We start from the raw sequence: 19,351 nt of genomic DNA, 5'->3' as shown, positions 1-19,351 counted from the left end.
GGGTCCAGTTGATTTCACAAGATTTGAGAGGTATTATTGTTGCTAACTCCCCTTTATGCATTGTCAACTCAAAAGGATCCATCAGACCTGGAGATTGTAATCATGCTCCTGGGCGCTCTCACTTGTCACATTTTCTAATCTCCCTCTGCAAGAATTATGGGCAAAGCGTTTTGGCTCAGGAAACATATTTCAGAGCTCAAGCTGCCTTGTTTCCAGCAGATCAAGATTCGGCAATCCGAAACTGGGTTTTTGCATGCAAGAATCAGGAGGTGGGAGACTAGCCCTGAAATCAGTAGTCTTCTGCTTGAATTGAGAAGATTGGCATGTATGCAACATTTGTAAGTGGCAAAGGGGGAGATTTTCAAGAATAAATTGTGACATTTAATTTTCCATTGACTTGCATTGAAATGGTTGGTAATTTCAGGAAGGTGAAATCTATAAATAATGCACATTCTGGCTTTAAAAATGAAGACTCTCCTGTTTTAATCGGGTTTGTTAGCAGGTAGGACCTTACTAGCTACACCAGCAGGGTTGCCATTTTTAACACAGAAGAAAACTGGCCATTCACTTATGTTTTAAAATTCTTCAAATGCCCCGACATGATACATAAATAGAACTTTATACAAAATAGTCTGTTTTAATGACACAGATATAATATTTTTTATGAAGTAGTCTGTTTTCATTTTTAACATGCCTTTTTCGTTTACTTCAGTTATCAGGAAGGTATCATTAAGGCAGCTGTAAACAATGTTAACCTGTTTTCCTATATTTACAGTTTTATGTATGTACTGCTAAGGGGATAAAATATCACTTTTGGATGCTTTTCCTGATTTTTGTACTGGCCAGGACATTAAAACAGTAGTGATATCAGTGTAAAACCAGCCAGGTGACACCAGGCAAGATGTTTTAATTTGCATTCTAGTACTGTAGACCTGCTTACAGAATGGAACAAACAAAACGTACTTTCTGATTGCAAAATATCAGCTTTGCTGAAACAATCTCTCTCTCTCTCTTTTTCTCTGTTCCAATGAACTTCATCCAAGATGGCTCCTCGCTGTTCCATACATCGATTTGAAACACTGGCAGTCTAGTCCTTGCTCGTCCCTTTTGCCGGGACCCGGAAGCAGTTGTGTTTCAGTCCTCTCGAAGTCCATGCTTCTTTAAACTTGTGAGCGGTGTTTGCAGCTGCACGTTAGTACTTCGGAGGGTTCCGTGCAGCATTACGGAGGCAAAAGCTGCAACCTCGTAGGAGCCACCTGCAGCCACGCATTGTTCTCATAAAGGGTCCTTATCTGTGCAGACTGTTTGGCTGCGTCGTACTTTAAGGTAACTTTGAAGTAAAATCATGGAATGGTCTTTTTACATAAAAATGCTTGTTTAGTTATTTTGTAAGTTTGAAATGATGTGGAATTTTCTTTCTGAAGTATAGATTATGTGGAGTAATGCACCGTGTTAATACGTATTAATTACGCGTCAAGCAGATATTTTACTTTTGTATACATTGTATAGTTGACTAGTATGAGTGCTATACCGTCCGGGAGTGTAAACGGCCTGGGCATTGCTATATCTTAACAAAGTTGAGACCTGTCAGATGATTCCAATAGATGTAAGGCTGGTTGTTGACCTCGAAATCTCCCAGCAAAGCATATTGGAAAATATTTACTTTAACGAGTCTCCTCAACGACATAGAAAGGAATTGGAATGTACAAAACTTATTAATGCGCTTCACTCAATTATGAAGCGCTATATGAAATAAGCTACAGCACGATACAATATAGTACTATATAAACTATAAGGGCAGTGTGCAGTTCTTTGTGTTTTCGTGCGTTTGCCCTTCCTCTCCGTATGGGTAATAAGCTCGGATTGTGTTTTAAGTTTAAAAAATAATTGCAGACCATCTAAAAGTACTCACGTGTCTGCAGTAGTTAGTCAGTGCCCCTTTTAAATTAACTTTTTAATAAAAGTCTTCCATAATAGTTTAAGTTCTTGATCTTAATATGTAGGTCTTATTACTGTTACTTGTACATCATTGATGGCTTTCAGGCAGAAGGTACCAGTTCCCCTGCTTTACTGCTACTGGTTGTGGAGCTACACAAGATTCCCAAGAGTACTAGACAATAAGCTGCAGCGCTGCAAGGCCTGACAGTGTGCCTCTGGAAGATCCCAGTTACTACATATTTGCACGTTTTGGATTACTGATTGAATGACTTCGTTTCAGGTTTGCACGTAGCTTGTTTAGAAGTAGCTTGAAGTTGGTGGTTCGTGGAGGTTTCCAACTCTCTCTCTTTTTGTACCGAGTTTTGGAAGTGGGAAGCAGATACGCTTATATGACTACATGTCGTCAGAGCTGCTGGGTTTGATTAACCCTGCCGTTTTCTTGCCAGTTGCTTTCTGGTAATTATTTGCTTTTAATCCTCTAGCAGTCATCTTGTGACTGCTGTATATCTCAAGGCTGGCAATGCCACTGTAGCTTTTCCTATCGTGCGACCATAGTGCGTTCACGCTGTTGAGGACAGGTCAGGTGGGTTACGTCCATGGCATAATTGAAATGGTAGAGGATTCTTTTCATATTACGTTGAAGCTCTTTGCCCATAATGGAGTGATCCGGGTTTTTCCTTATTGTGCAAGAGCATTTTTTTTTTAATTCCATTGGTCATTCTTGAGTATGTTGAAAGTATTAATTGAGAATGCCAAACGTGGTATGGCATACTTATAGCTGTTTGCTGTGCATCTGTTCATCGCTCCTACACTTGACATTTTGTTAGTCTGAAAGAGACTGCTTGTGCAGGTAGGTGTGTCACTCTAACCAGATTTTGTGCTGCCTGGATTCCCCCGTGAGCCATCTTCACCTTTTAAGTTGCTTACCAGTATAGTCCTTAACTGTGTTGGACTAGGAGTGTACCAAAAGTATTCTCCAAGGTACAGCCGAGTAGGATACCCCTGCACCTGCCATGCTATGAAGAGATCGACGATTGCTGGAACTAGAGTTTGCTGAGTTGCTTCTACTCTTTTACGAACCTGTTGCTCTCTCGATACGAACCTGTTCAATGTTATCCACCCCCAGTGATTGGGGTCTTTCAGTTCTCCCGGATTATATCGTTTGGACATTCATATATTCTCGAGCGACCAATAGTGTTGTCCCTACCAGTGTCTGTCTCTGAGAACGTGCCCTTCTCCCACGAGCATCTCTGGGAGAATCGATAGTTGGTTGACGGGCGTCTGGCATGATTTATGCATTACAGATCCAGCCATATCGGAGTAGTTAAAGCTTTGATGACTTTCACCTCCAATAACGATGCCTGCCAAGCAGTCTCTGTTCTCATTGGGAAAGAGACTCTATTTTTTTGAAAAAAAAGGCAGTTCCTTCGATTATAAACTGCCTTCTTGCCCGTGATTCACACTTTTAGTTAATTACTTGCTTTTCCAGTGTTAGAACTTCACGAGGACATAACGTAATAAGTCGGGAAAATGTTTGTAAAACACGGTGAGAAGACGGTGTGTGACAGGCTGAGTGTTGGAGAGAACAGTGATTTTTATTTCTTATTTTCTTAGTAACATATCAGGTTTTTCTATTCTTATTATTTTGCTGGATCTTGAAAGAAGCACTTTGCTCTAACTTTCGCATTCCAGCCTTTCTTTGCTTTAACTTTTTTATTTGCCAGTTAATTCGCTTTGAAGTACCAGAAAGTGATTATATATGCATCCTCTGCTTTCTGGAAGACTTTTTTTTTTTTTCTGGCAAGTGGTTCTATTTTGGTTAAAGGTGCTGTCCTTCTTTCCCTCCGGCGAGTAATATCACTCAGCTGCAGTTCAGCATCTACAAGCCTGAAGATTTAAAAATAAAACTGGTCCAGTGCCCGGAATTTTTTTCTGCTTTTGTGAGTTTTTTTTTCTTCTTTTTTTTCTGCTACCACTATTTAGGAGACATTCTTCTGTAACACACATTACAGCTATGAAATTGTGGCTTCTGGAAGCAGTTGCTTAGAGAAGGCTAGGAATAGACCTAGGTGTCCAGCGCTTGACATCCATCACTTTTGCACCTTCCTTGATCGATCCAGTCACTCCCAGGCATTCATCCACACCTACTTAACCATCCGTGTACGCTTCCACTCTAAGGCATGCATTGACTCATCGTCACAGACAATGGTGCATCGATACATTGACTAGTGTGCCTTTGCGCGGTCTGTGGCACCATTGTGTTGTGGCCACACTTTTCTCAATGCACCAGACTTTCAGTTCGAAACAAAATGGCATAATGATATGGGGCGTGTCATTTGTCCCTCCGTGATCCCAGCATAGCCATGACAATGCAAACCCCAGGTTTCTCTGTTTCACACAGCTGGGGAAGCATTTCTTTTCTCTGCCCACAAATTGGGGAGATAGTGGCAAGAATCATCACATTCATGTTTTTATCCTTGCACAAATTCAGTTATCTTTCCGGCTTCCCAATATTCCCATTTTCCCAATGCAAGATTTGGGCATTGTGATTGATCTGTTATTTTTAGATCTTGCCTGCAGACTACGTGCAAAATACCTTTTTTTGTGGACCATACCAAAAACTTCCAGTGAACTTCGTGCAAGCCCATTTCTTGTCATTGGTTGCCCTTCTACTACCTTGTTTGCGTGCTTCTTTTTTGTTTTTTCTTTCTCTTGTGTTTGTCATTCCTCTGAAGAATGGCTTCTTTGCCATCGCTTTGATTGGATGGCTGGTATCCTCCCACTGCTCATATCCATGGAACTACCTTTGTTTTTTTTAGCAACCCATGAGTGAACATATGTTCTGCTGTCTCTCTCGTATGCTGCTCCCCTCTCACCTGCTCGACTTTTTATGCATTTATATTTAAATCCCCCACCTCGCACTTATGTTGCTCCTCATCAGCAATCCCTCAACCCTGCCTGCTCCCCATTGCTTCTGCCGCATAAGACGTTTACTGTTTAATCAACAGCCCAGCTTATACTACTATTGCTCGCCCACTCCAATTATTTAATTTATTTCAGTTGTACATTTTTCTTGTTATTACATTACTTGTGCCAGTCACTGTGTATTTTTTAACCCACCACCCTACCCGTTTCCTCTCCCAGGTTTATTTAATTTATTTTAATGTTAAACATTTTTGCACGCATAGCAATATCAGATACTTTTTTTTTTTTTGCCCCTCACCTGCCATTTGCCACCGGGCCATTGCATGTTTGAATGATTTCTTTTTTAATTTACTGTTCTAAGTGGCATCTGCCATCTTGGAATGGTAATGAATAAATAACATGGTGGCTGTGGCATGCCGTCTGTTGTGATGATACATGCACACACGTCGTTTTTTGGCTGATGTTGTGTAACATTGGCAAAAAGATTGGCAAAGCAAGTATGAGAGCTACCACTGCTTGAGATGAAGAACTGCTTGAGATGAAGAAGGATGTAGAGTACATCGCCTTGTAAACTGTAGGAAGCTGGCTATCTAGGTAGTGTAACAAAGGTAAGGTAACACAATGCGGATAGTCCAGGCAACCTTTATTGGTTTATGGGAGTTATAATAATCCCAAATGCTCTCTTTCGTGGTAGTTTGGGCGAGCAGTTTAGGCTTATCAGTGGGTTGTGCCAAGCTTTTGTTGAACAGTCAATAAATGAGACACACACTCGAGAAGAAACTCAAGAACAATTTTTAGAAAAAATGCAAATACTTTTATATAATGTTTCAACACCGGAAAATCTTCAAAAGAAGGTAAGTACTGTTGCACTGTATCAATTTTTGCAGGTAACAGTGTCACTCAACTGCGCCTTTTCATGGTAACGATTTTCCTCAGGCAAACTACATTTACTGCATAGGAGTCTTTGCAGGCGGATCTTGGGGGTCTCCTTTAGGGTGTAGGGTCCTGGGGTTGGGGGAGGGGTGAGAAAGGTCACTAGAAACACCAGCAAATGCAAAGTCTTGTATCCCTCTGCTCATCCACTAATGTTGGAAGCTGGCTTTCTATGCATTGTACCAGTGTAGGGGTACACTATGCAGATAGCACAGGCGACCCTTATTGGTTGAGAGAGGTTGAAGTAATAACCCTAAATGCTTTCTTGGGCTGGTATGGGTGAGCAGTTTAGGCTTATCTGAGGGTAGTGGTAAGCAATTGTTGATCTGAGTCAGTAAGAAACTCAAGACCAATTTTAGAAAAATACAACACTTTTATATTATGTTTTGACACAAGCAAATCTTTGAAATAAGGTAAGTACTGTTGCAGAGTTACTTTTAATAGTGGGTTAAGGCAATAGACCAATGTTCTTTCACCCAGTAATGACTTTCAATGGGTAAAGTAAATTTACTGCATATGGGTATTTAAAGAAGGATCTCGGGGGTCCCCTTTGGGTCACAGAGTGCTAGGGGACCAAGGAAACAAGGAGGTTTGGTTTTACCTGCCCTGGGGCATCTGGGTGCAAATGTGCTGGATGGGTCAGGTGCCTTGCACTCTGCATGGTTGGTGGGGAGGGGGTCCACATAGAAACAGGCTGCAGAGGGGGCTTGGGTACAAGTCTGGGAGCTCCCAATGGGGGGCTCAGTCGGTGTGGGACCTGGGGCAGTGGAACACCGTCAGTTGAAATGGATCTAGGCGGGAGAGCTAGGGTGCAGCAAGTTGTGGTCATCTGGTGCTCCTGCATCAAAGGAGTCCACTGGTCTTGGTTGGACCTGCAAGAGGGGGGCAAAACATGACAGCTGGACCACTCTGTGTTGGCCTCTGCAGTGCTGACACCCCTCTAAGGCTGGTTGTTGGTTGCAGCATTTGAGTCCAGACTGGACTCAAACAAATGTTGGCTGCTGCAGGGGGTCCATTACCCTGGCTATCGGTGTAGGAAAACGCCGTTGGGTCCTGTCATCTTCTCACTTTGTGGGGAGACTGATCCGACCTCCTGGAGCAGGGTGACCTCCTCCTGGCTGGCTGCTGCATCCATGAGCCCAGTGGTCAGCAAAATGGTGAGCTGGGTGTTGCAGTTGGTGCTTGCAGGCTACAGGAAAATGGCTCCTCCACTTCAAGGGAGATGCTGACACCTTGGAGAAGTGCTGGAGGCCCTCCAAGGCTTTTGGAGGCTGCACAGTTGCAGGATGAGTTGTGTTGTTGCAATAGGCAGGCAGAGTTTTGCGCTAAAGTCCACCAGCAGTCTGCATTTCTCACTTCTTCGGCTCTTCTTTGTCTTCTTCTTGTAGTCTGATGAATCTTTTCTACTGGGTTCAAGGAGCCACCTAAATACTCAATTTAAGGGCTCTTAGGGAGTGTAGGGTAGTAGCCAATTGGCTACTTAACCCTGGAGTGACTACACCCTCTATATGACCATTTCCTGTGTGGAATTGGCATAACCCTGTCCCAGAATTCCTGGTTCCACCAAAAACAAGATAGTGGAACCCTTCTATCATGGAGCAAATCAGGCTGCCCACTTTAGTAGTGTTACTAGCCTTGTAGTAGAACACACCTACATGCATAGCTAATTTCTAGCCTGTCCTGGTGCCAAAAGGGCCTCAGGACGGGGGCGGCAACTCCCAGGTCTGGGGGAAGCCAGGGTTGCATATCAAAGGTTGCAGGGACTTTGAAGTCCCTGGCCTTGGTATGCAGATTCACTAGCCATCCTGCTGGAGGAGGCACTGTTTCTGGCCTCTCAAAGCGTGGGCTGTCACCTCCAAGGGAGTCAGAAACTCCTAGGTAGGGAGGTCGATACCAGTCAGCCAGCACTCTAGAGGACTAGTAGGTTTCAGGGTGCCCTCTGGATGCATGTCATAATATATCTAGACTGGCATCAGTCTGGATTTATTAGGACGAGGTGTTTGATACCAAACACCATAGGTTTCAGTGAAGCCATTATGTAGCTGGGTATCTCGTAATGACCAGGGCCTGGTGCATACCTTAAGATGGCTTCCCTGTTCGCTTGCAAAATCTAGCAGTGGAATTAGAAATCACAAGGGCATATCTGCTCATGCAAACATGCCCTCGTGTATATTATAATGCACCCTTTCTTAGGGCTCCTAAGACATTCTGTAGCGATGACTAATATATAATACATGCAGTGACTTTGGCATTGCACACAATGAGTGTGCCATGTCGTGTTTTCAGTCATGGCTAGCACCATGTCACGCAGTCTGCAGTGGCAGGCTGTGTGCAATTTCTATGCGGGTTCCTTAGGCTGCCACAATACATGCTGCAGCCCTTAGGGACCCTGTTTGGTACCTATGCACCAGGGGTACCATTTACTAGGGACTTACAGGGGTGCTAAAGTCCTGCCAATTGCTTCACAATGGAGTAGGTAGTTTTTAGGGGAAGAAACTGGCACTGGAGCCTGGTTAGCAAGCTTCAGTGCACTGTCAGTCGAAAATCAGTCTCTAGCAGTTCAAAAGGGGGCAAAACGTGTTGGGGGGGGGCATCTGCAAAGAAGTTTGGTTTACTACATAAACAAAATTACCATTTCAACTTAATTAATCAGTGATGGTATGTTTCCCTCTAGCTTATTTTGAAATTAATATCACTTTAGCAAAATACTTCATGCATTAAAGTAATAAAAAACAATTCAACTTAGTGAACAATACATGCTCCTCTTTAGCACAAAAACATATAATTTAACTGGCCAATTCACAAAGGCGTTTATGAGTATATGAAATTAGTACAACTTCAAATACTCATAAATGCTTTTGTGAGTTGGCCGTATAGTGTGGAATGTAGGCGTGTATGGAAAAATAATTTTCATATGTGCCAAAACTGAAAAAATAATCTAGGACCATCGAAAAGACTATGGGGCCCATTCACAAAGGCATTTTAGTACTTTAGGTAGTACTAAAGAAGCATTACTTAACGTTCCTGTACATGTTTTTGTGGATTGATCCTCCAAGCTAGGCTAGATTTTCCATTATATAAAACATCTACATCGGGCTACTTCACATTTCAAACTGGCTTCCACCAGAACTCTCTTAGCTGGCCCTGGCCCCGTGTGTATCATGCTGAAAGGGCGTGTAGCCTTGAGGGACTGATGGGTTTATTAGTGTGTGTCCTTGGAGGGATTTCATCTAAATGTACCCAAAGAGCTTGTGGCCTCGGCGATTTGCTGGATTTGTTTTAAGTAATGTGTGTCACTGTTGTTTAAGGAGGGGCTGCAAGTTTCTGAATTGTCTTGAACGCTTCTTGGATCATTTCGGCCACTGCCCGATGTTTAAACCATAGGCATCGGCCCTCATCGTTCTTGAGGGGCTGCTTGGGTTTGCTGCGTGTATCGTTTAGTTTACTGATTAACTACCACATTACCCTCTGGTCTGTCCTAGCCGGTATTTCATCACAGTGTTCCCCAAACACTTTTTAAAGAAACATGAAACTTGTTCGTGTCACGCTGCGGGTCTCTTCACTTAAGCATTTTCTGGTTTAAAGGAAAGCGACCCTTAGGGCGCCTGTAAACGGTGTCTCGAGCTTTCCCGGAAGTCTGCCCGCAGTTGCGAATAAAGACGCTGATGTTTTCGGTTGCTTACTAACAATCACATGTCCGGCAACGGTTTTTGAGGGATGGTTGAATTCAAGTTGCGGCCTTGGTTAGAAAACGAAATCAAGTATTTCTTCGCGCGTTGAGATTATAGTAGAGCCGAGATGGTATTGTGTTCAGTTGGTGTGAATTATGTTTTCTAAACATGGCAATTTGCCTCCTTTTAAAAAATATTTAGGATTATTTTAGACAACTCGAAAGTGCAGTTTAAGTGATTTATTCTTATACTTACTTTTCACGTCTGTCCCAAATAGGAAAAATACCACGTTTGCCAATTTTCCCATTTGTTTTACCTGCCATTGCACAAAAATGCCAGCTGCGCTGATAAAAATACTGTCAGGATTGCTACTCTGGAAATCGTTTGCGGTGATGATTCTACAACAGAGGTCAGCCTAGCCTCTATTGTTGGATCCCTTAAATCGGGGCACAAATGGTAAAATATGGGGGTTAATTAGCATATGCAGAGCACACGGATGTCACGAGAACTGACATCACTAGGACTTGGTATCGCAGCCGTATTGATGTTTACAACTTGGTTATAGGAGTGTTGTCCAGTCTATTTTCACCTCCTCTCATAACTTCGGACTAAGGGGTGTGGCGACCCTTACTAAAAATTAAAGGGAGACTCCATTCACTTCATCAGAAGGTAGACGCTGCCAAGGGCCGGCTGGAAACGAGGCCTCAAAATCAGCCTAATTTAAATAGTTTTTTTATGTTTTACGAAGCCCATTTAGAGAATGGTGTGGGTTTAATTTTCTTTCACTTTCTATACCCCATCGAAGTCATTGCGCTCCCATCCTAATCACTCCACTTGGGTGGCGCCTGCTGCCACGGATTTCCCCCCTATCACCCTGCAATGCTGCCCCTTATCTCTCCATATCTCCTCTCACACATTATTTTTTTGTAGTATCATTCTAATGTAGCATGTTAGAGGGCTTAACACCACACGCACATTATAAAGAGACAACAAAATCTAACAAATGTGTATGTCAGTGTAGAGGAAATGTAACATATGGGAGTACAAGGTGTAGGAGTCACGTCATCCATAGTGACAGGAATTATATGCTGAGAGTGCTTGGTCTGAGGAAACCACGTCAGGATTTAAAATGTAACACAAAGGAGGTTTTTAATTTATGAACCTCCAGTGACAAAAGCAGAAACTCACTGAGCTTTATACATATAATGCAATTCTGTGATCTGTATGTTACATGTTGTGCTTTTCAGCATGCACATCAACCCTCTACGTAACTTTTAGGAGGCAAAACTGACTAAGCAAAACAAAGATCTTTCCAGCATGTACATTGCCAGCCGGAGGTATATTGTCGTTTTTGTTATCCCTTGAACATTGTCTCCCGTTTCACTCCTGCCTGTCAGCTCTGTCTTCTCATCCTGTAGAGAACAGATTGTATCGCGGCATTAGTCCCACCACCGTGAAGCCTGCACTGACTCACCTTGCATGGTAGACATCAGGGCTACTTAAAGTGCCTGGGGAGATAGCAGGGATCACCCCTGACCCTTCAATTATGCAGTGGGGTTCCACTCCCAGGTCTACAAAAGCCAGCAAATTATAAGATTCCATTCGAATTTAATTGAAAGAGAGATGCAGCACAGAGAAAATGACAAAAAAAAACAGTTCGGCTTCCAAATGAAAAGTGAAATCATATGTACGGAATTAGAACCTGAATGCCAGTAGTGGTTTGACTTAGTGCTTTAAAGCCCCTCGTAAGAAGAGGCACTGTTTCTGCCAAAACTGAATGTGAGAAGTGTTGCGTTCCGACATCAGATTCTAAATGCCACAACCTCACCAGCCCTCCTGTTTTCTTCATCCCAGGAAATTGTTGGCTCAAGAAAAGCAGATGGTTAATGCTGTAAATTGTGTTGCATTATGCCATGCATATGATTTTTTTTCCCTTCTCCAAATGCTGTTTTGTGGCGATACGGTGAACTACATCTACCTACATTGCGGAGTTTATTGTTCCTCTCTCCCCTTCTGTCCCATTCTATATTTTGTTGCATTTATATAGCACTTTATGCTCCTACACCAAAACACACTTTCAGATGGTTAGTACCTTATACTGGGATAGCCCATAGTACTCCAGTACTCTTTGGAATCTATAAAAACTATACATTGTTTCTCTTTATGATTGTATCAAAACTATATTGGTGGACAGTAAAACCTCCTACGTATTGGGGAGGAGGTGGTAGGGAGGACACAAGATTGTGTAACATTCAGTGGTTATTTTCTTTTTCTTGACACTGTAAAAATATGTTTTTTTTTATAGGCCTGTCACACAGCATGCCAGTAGAGGTGTTCATCCCAAATATTGATTTCCTTTCACCTTAGCATCAGGTGCGTTATCTCACTTAGCTCAGTATTTGGAGCCATGCACACATTTGTGTTGCCTTAGACATGCATCTGTTGCAACGTCCTAATGGGCAGACTGAAAACATGTTTTTAGTCAACAACCAGGCATCAGATCTCTGTTTTTGACCTCGATGTTCAAGTTCCCCTGTTTCACTTGAATTCTCCCTCCACTTATGCCTTCCTTCAGGGCTGGAATAGCTTATCCGATATTTACTTTGGATCAGTGAGAAGCAGTTTGCAGAACTTGAGTGTTCTTGAGGGGGAGCTGTGCGGTTGAGTGTGAGGGGGCGCAAATGCTAGAGCGAGAGCTGAAAGAAGCTATTGAAAATGGAAAGCTAGCCCCATATTAAAAAGAGCAAGCCAACTTAACTGTTTAAGCTTTTCTCCAGGTTTTTAGGGTGAAAGAGCGTGAGCCTCTCTCTCTGCACCCCCCCCCCCCCCCAAAAAAAAAAAACTTAATGGAATTTTAAGGGTAGCTCCTAATCCATTTCAAAGCTCAGTTTACGAGTTTATAATTTTTACTGGCAAGTTTTAAGGGAGGTTCATGAAAAAGCCTAATACTTCAAGGCTTACCACAGAGCTTAAGAACAGTATCTCTGTTCAGCAGAAAATCTTGTTTGCGCTTACACAAAAATAGTGTGCCACTCCCTCATCCTTTCTAGCCCTGAGGGCTGTCCGTTTCCTCCAGCCTTTATGGATTTTCCCTGTGCCCCAGATGGCCATACCGGCTCTTAAGAGGTTCAGAGATTACTTTCAGCCTTGCCTTGTCTAACATTAGTGAGTGTTTTGACATCCCCAGGAGTTGGATCTTTTAAATGTGGAATGTGCAGTTGTGTCTTCAAACTGAATTTGTGTGCTTTTCTCCACCAGGCCTATTCCAAAATGACTGTGCATCGCTTTTTCCAAAGCCTCTCCAGTGCTGTGGACACAACTCACGGGAGCATCCTTAGAGGCGCTGGTAGCAGTTCAAAAAATGTGCTGCATGTGGAGAAGGAGCTGTGTTTTAATGTTAACTGGACAGGTATGTGCCCCAGGTTCTGACTTAAGACACCACATCTGTTTAATTCTTGAAGATGGGCTATACCCTTCAGTTGTCTTGGCTCCACCTTAAAGAGGGGGGGTGCCAAATGAACATGGTGTATTCACCATAGTAGGTCCCTTGTTTGTGTGGTTGGAACACCAATCTTCACATGCAATTTTTGGACAGACATAGTTTATGCATAAGCCTCCTGCAAAAGTGCAAAGTTGGAAAACATGATGGCCAGTAGTTCATCTGCTGAGTTCAGATCACGGCTTTGAATGAACATGTGCCAATCATTTCTATCTTATTGACATTATGTATAATCAAATTGTAATATGCTCTCAAAGATTCACTTATTTCAAAATTAATATAATACTTTAGTTTAATTAATGCCATCTTTGGCAACACAAACATAAAAAAAACCCGAATAAAAACATAACCTACACAACCCCCGCCTTTTTTGTTACCTAATATAATACTGCACAGAATATTCCAGTTTTAGAACACAAATTAAAATCACTACTATCCATCACATAGGCAAACAGTTACTGCACTCTACACAGACCGAATTTTCTAAATAGATGTAATAATAAGTCTCTTCTTGTTTTGCTTTAAGCTTCACAGAATTTTTAACACATGCATCAGTGACTGGACTGACCCTTGGCACAAAGGACATGACACATTAATGCCCAATTGCTTTTTTCCAATCACTTTTAATTTTTTAAACAGTAACAAAGTAGTCGCTTACCGTGCCATAATTATACCACCACAGTACCTATTCAGCACGTAGGAGTTCAGTAATGTACAGTACACATATTAGCCTGAAACAGGGCGCAAACCCATAAGGTGGCAAATTTAAAGCTCTCCAGTCATAGGATTTGTGCAGTGTAACACCCCGCACATCATACTCATATCAAGCAGGTTATGTAGCAATGCCAGCTCAATACACTTTCAAGGGGTGCTTGGATATCTTTAGTATGTAAGTTATGTGGCAGGAGGTCACCATGTGGGTCATAGTGTTTGTTGCAAGTGGAAATATCCTCCAAACAGCACAAGTGGGAGTGATATTAGTGCGCCATCTCATGGTTGTCATTCGCTTGCTGAGAAGAGGAGCCAGTGCAGTCGGTTTTTGGAGACCTTTGTGATGTTCCTGATATATCCAAAAATTACCACCAGGGGAAGGAAGTGGAGAGTCAGTCCCAGCAAATTCACTAATTGTGCCCTGTATCGCAGTCCATAGTTATGAAAGGGAGGGCAAGAGCACATCTTATGTAGTAGGTCAGCGTGGGTGCATTACATATTTAGTAGTTTGCGCTGTCTAGGAGGCCATAGCATTGAAGGTTCATGTGTTGTAATATGCTCTGTGAATGAGGTTTAACTGGATCAGTCTAGGTAGTCTGCTTCCAATCGTCTTTACTACTCACTTCCTGTTGCTGAAATTCATTTTTGCTGGCTTTAGGGTTGTGTACACATAACTACTGCTAACTAGTGCTAAAAGAGCTTCTGCTTGCTCCTTAAAACATGGTAACATTGGTCCACACCTGATTGGCACATTTTATTTAGTTATCAGTCCTTAGTAAAGTGGTACAACATGTATCCAGGGCCTGTAAATTAAATGCTACTAGTGGGCCTGCAGCACTTATTGTGCCGCCCACTTAAGTAGCCGTTCAAAACCTATATGAACCTTTCCGTTGCAGCCTGTGTTTAGTTTTAAACTACCATTTTGACTTGGCAAATAAACCTTCTGCCAGGCCTAACCCTCCTTTTTAATACATACGTCACCCATAAGGTAGACCCTAAACAGCCCATAGGGCAGGGAGCAGTATATATAAAAAGTTTATCATGCATTTTTCAGTTTTACATGTTTTTGTAGTGAAAGTCTCACATTCGTTTTTCACTATTGTAAGACCTACCTCTCACATAAGGGGTAACCTTGAGTTATCTTACCACATTTAAGAAGCAATAACTTTTGATTTGAAGCATGAAGGAAACTCCTGGTTACACTCAAATGAATTATAATTTAAAACTCACTTTAAGGGTAAAGTCTGATTTTAAGTCAGATTCTGAAAATGCCACTTTTAAAAAGGTGGCATTTTCTTGTCCTAACCATTTGGTGCCTGCAGCCTGTGTCCTGGATCACATGACTATGTGTAGTTAGCAGTCAGTCTTTGTATATTCCTCCCAGACAGTGAACCAAAGGGGTACTAGGTTTTGTGATCCTGCCAGGATCAGAGGGGCAGGGCTGTTCCCTGCCCCACTTATATTTCAAATGGACTGCCTTAGCACACTCGCAAAGAACTTGACCCCAGTCCGTTGTCACCCTAGACCCCTTGGGGACTGGAGTCAAGAAGTTTCTCCAACTTTAAAGGGTAGCACCAGGTATAAATATTGGACCCTCAGTTCAACTCTTCACTTCACTCTTTGACCTGCAGAGAACCCCAGAAGGACTGCTGTGTACTTCAGAGGACTGCCCAGTTGCTTGAAGCTTGCCTCGCACTTCAGTGGACTGCCCCGCTGCTTGAGGTTTGCTTTGCTGCTTGATCGCAGGGCTACCAGAGTGACTCTAAGGGAAAGGCTTCTGACCTCCTGTTCCGTGCTACAGGGACACAGCAGGCCCCAGAGGCCTCCTTGCAACTGCCCAACTGACCTGTGACATGAGACTGTAACTGGACCTGCCAGAGCCCTGCTGGCCTCTGCTGGAGTGAGTTTCTGATCCCTAGGAAGTGCCTCCCCAGGTCCTGGACCCTTGGCTGGCATCATTTGAGCTTCTGTGAAGAAAGGCCAGCTCTTCATTGCAGTCAGCCTGAACTTGTGACTTTTCCTTCTGGTCTAACATGAACAGATGACTGCAGGCGGTGCTTTGTGTTTTTAGACACCATACTCAACTCAATTTTTGAAAATGCATTATCTCTTGTTCTACCGATTTGGATTTTTGTCATTTTGGTCTTAATTTTTTTAAAATTTAGTTTGATTCAGTTTTTCTAAATTTGTATAGAATCAATTTGTATGTATTGCTTATTTTTTATTTCATTATTACTGTTGGGCATAAATATTTTACACATTGCCTCTAAGTTAAGCCTGGCTGCTTTTGTGCAAAGCTACAAGAGGGTTAAGCACAGGTTAATTTAGTGACTTTTGTGGTTCACCTTGACCGGGATTGTGGTTGTTGCTTGAGAAGGGTCTAAACCCCCTCAATGTAAAACATAATGTTTGATGGCATGTGTGGCTGTAGAGATACATGTTCTGCATACCTCTGCCACCTAATGTTGGGTCTGGAGTTGTGCAAGTTGTTTTTCTTCGAAGAAGTCTTTTAAGTCACTGGGTCGAATGACTTCTCCTTCTCGGTGATTTGTGCATGGGCATCAACTCCATTGTTAGATTGTTTTCTCTCTGCCGTCTGGTTCAGACGTGTGTGCCATCGCTCCATGTTTCTTCTCCGTTAGGTACAATTCTTTGGGCCTTTACTATCTTCAGCGGTATTGTTTTTGATTGCGCTTTTCCACTTCTGCACTTCTCGTATAAAATCATCTGTTCGGGCTCCTTCGACTGACCTTCCGTTCGGGACACCGCCCATTCAGGCCTACCTTTCTGCCTGTCACCAGCACCATCAAAAATGCGTTTCTGGTGATGGAACGCACACTCTTTCGATTCTGCCAGCACACTAATCAACACCTCGTGTAATCTCTGCCTTTCACCCGACCACAAAGAGACCAACTGTAACGCCTGTAAGTCGTTTTGATCAAAAACGACCCTTCAGGACTGAAGGGCTTGTTGGCTGAAAATGTTGCAAAATGCCTCAGACGATACACCTGAACTCTTTAGCAAGTAACACGCACAAGCAGAGTCATCCGCCAAGAAGGAGGCCTACTCCGTCGAAGATAGCTTCGGCTCTCAAGTCGAGGTGAATTTGGAAATGCAGGAGACGCTATCCACTCAGCGCGTGAGTACTGTGTGACCTGCTCCAACATTCAAGACATCCAAAACATCTGTGGCTTGCCCACTGCCGGACCACCACTGCCTGCTGGCCATGGTCGGTTCTGAAAGACTGGTTCGGCTGCCCGCCCTCAGGTCCGGCTCCAAAAATCACTACAAATGCCAGGCCTTTGGCTTTGCCATCCACTTCCTCAGACCAAGAGCTTGTTTCATCATTCACCTGACCCCCTGTACCGACCCTGCAGCAGACCACAATCTTCCTTGGTGCCGGTGTCACCTCACCCCTCTCAACCAAAGCTATCAGTACTGTATCCTTTGGAGCAGAAAGACTCAAAACCATCTTCAGCTTCTATATCCACTGTCGAGCCCATTCTTGAAAACTTGGACATTCATCAAAGGAAAATACAAATTCAAATGGGTACTGACTGCATCATTGCTACTCCTTCCTCTCCTCCACCTTTAAAAAGGTAGCTGACTTTTATTTTAAGGAGGCATTAGACCTTCCTCTTCTTCTTCCCAGGAAGAAGACTAAAGACAAGGCCACTAGTCCTGCCTACTATCCTCCTCCTACAATCCCCCCCCCCCCCCCCACCATCACCTCCTTCCCCACCTCATTCACCTCCACCATTCTCACCTACACAGGACCCTCTAGATAGCTCACCTAATCAGTCACCACAATCAGACACTGGGGGATTAGCGGGTTATCAGGAGATCCTGACCCTTGGGACTTATGATACGAATCCCATTACGCCAAACGGCCCAGATTTATACTCAGGTTGTCCCTCTCCTGAAGAGCAACTTCATATCAACAGGTTATTGTTAGTGCGACAGCTTTTCATAATGATGAAATGCTTAGAGAATCCCTGGAATAAGATTTTCTTTTTGATACAGGGACACCCAGTTCTTGCCCATGTTACTAGGCATGTTGAGGACATCTTCAAAGATCCTTATAGTGCAACGGTGATCACCCCTAAGGGTGGGCAAAAAATATAAGGGTGCACCATCAGACCCCATAGTCATTCGGAGTCAAGTAACACTTGACTCCAGTGTTGTGAACACCGCACGTAGGAGGGCTAACAGTCTTGCAGACAGGGACACCCCCCTCCCGAAAAGAAAAGCACACAGATTGATGCTGTTGGCAAGAGGGTTGCTGCCCAGGCGGGCAACCACAGGCATAACACTAATTCTCAGGCCCTGTTGGCCCGTTATGATACAGCCCTTTGCAATGAAATGTAGGAACTTTTTACACTACCTCACGGAAGAACATAGGAAGAAAGGCCAGCAAATTGTTATGGAAGGTCAGACTATCACAAACAGTTCATTTGTTGTGCCCTTGATGCTGCAGATACAGCAGCTGGAGCAACAAATACCAGTATCTTTCTTAGGAGACACGCCTGGTTGTGGTGCTCAGGAATGAAACAAGTGGTCCAGCAGGCAGTTCTAAAAATGCCCTTCGATTAGGAGTACCTATTAGGCCCACAGGTAGATCCTACCTTTGACAAAATGAAAAAGGACACAGACACAGCTAAGGCAACGGGAGCATCACAAAACTCTGCTCCCAGAGGTTCCTTTAGTTGCCTAAGTTATAGGGATACACATAAGTCCACCTCCACAGAGGGGTCCACCGCTTAGCAAAAACAGCCCCAGTCCTCTTACATCAAGAGTTATTACAGTGGCTGCTTCAGGTGAAATAACAACAAGGGTAGAGGCAAGGGTGCCTCACCATGCGTAGCAACACCCACTGCAAAACAGTGACTACCCAATCCTGCCTCCCGAACACACAACACCTGTCAGGGCAGACTTCATTTTTTTCACCCTGTCTGGAACAACATTGCCACAGAAAAATGGGTACAAGCCATTATCTAACATGGCTATTGTCTGGAAAACATTACCAAACAGCCCAACATGCCACCTTGCACTCTCAGGTTATCACAGGAACATCAGACACCACTCAAGCAGGAAGTCCAAGCCCTTCTCCTCAAAGGGGCCGTAGAACCCGTTCCACTTCAACAACAGGGCTCAGGAGTGTACTCCCTATACTTCCTAATTCCCAAAAAGAATGGCTCTCTATACCAATCTTAGACTGCATGCCTCTAAACAAATACACCTATCAGAACACTTCCATATGTTCACCTTCCAGGGCGCCATTCTGCTCCTTCATCAGGGTGACTTTATGGCATATTTAGACTGAAAGGGTGCTTATTTCCACACACCAATACACCCTGCTCACCACAGATACTTAGGATTTGTCATAGCATGCAAACACTATTGGTTCAAAGTTCTTCTATTCAGGGTGACTACTGCACCTAAGTATTCACACTACTTGGACGATTGACTTATCAAAGCCAACACAAATCAGCAGCGTCAACAGCACACTCAGATGACAATAGATCTCCTTCACAACTTGGGGTTTAAATCAACACACCTAAGCCTCACCTCTAACTTCTACAGGTTCAACCTTACTTGGGAGCAATCCTGCACTCACAGTTAGGGTTAGCTTTCCCAGTCCCGCTCGGTTTCAGACCTTTCAAGCAACCTTACT

At 43.4% G+C, this 19,351-nt stretch overlaps 1 protein-coding gene across 2 annotated transcripts in view; it reads left to right on the top strand.

Moving 5' to 3' along the window:
- The first annotated feature begins 1,136 nt into the window (after positions 1 to 1,136).
- Positions 1,137 to 19,351, top strand: part of PFAS (phosphoribosylformylglycinamidine synthase) — a 546,904-nt gene continuing 528,689 nt past the window's right edge. The window contains exons 1-3 of one of the 2 annotated variants that reach the window (XM_069244295.1): positions 1,216 to 1,326; positions 11,773 to 11,840; positions 12,726 to 12,876. In XM_069244295.1, the coding sequence (XP_069100396.1) occupies positions 12,738 to 12,876 (139 nt within the window). In that variant the 5' untranslated portion in view covers positions 1,216 to 1,326; positions 11,773 to 11,840; positions 12,726 to 12,737. Of the gene's footprint in view, positions 1,327 to 11,772; positions 11,841 to 12,725; positions 12,877 to 19,351 lie in introns of both variants that reach the window. The other variant, XM_069244293.1, reaches the window with a different exon arrangement.

Source organism: Pleurodeles waltl, chromosome 7 (assembly GCF_031143425.1).
Source record: "Pleurodeles waltl isolate 20211129_DDA chromosome 7, aPleWal1.hap1.20221129, whole genome shotgun sequence".
Taxonomy (NCBI): Eukaryota; Metazoa; Chordata; class Amphibia; order Caudata; family Salamandridae; genus Pleurodeles; species Pleurodeles waltl.
This window is presented reverse-complemented; position numbering and strand designations above follow the sequence as displayed.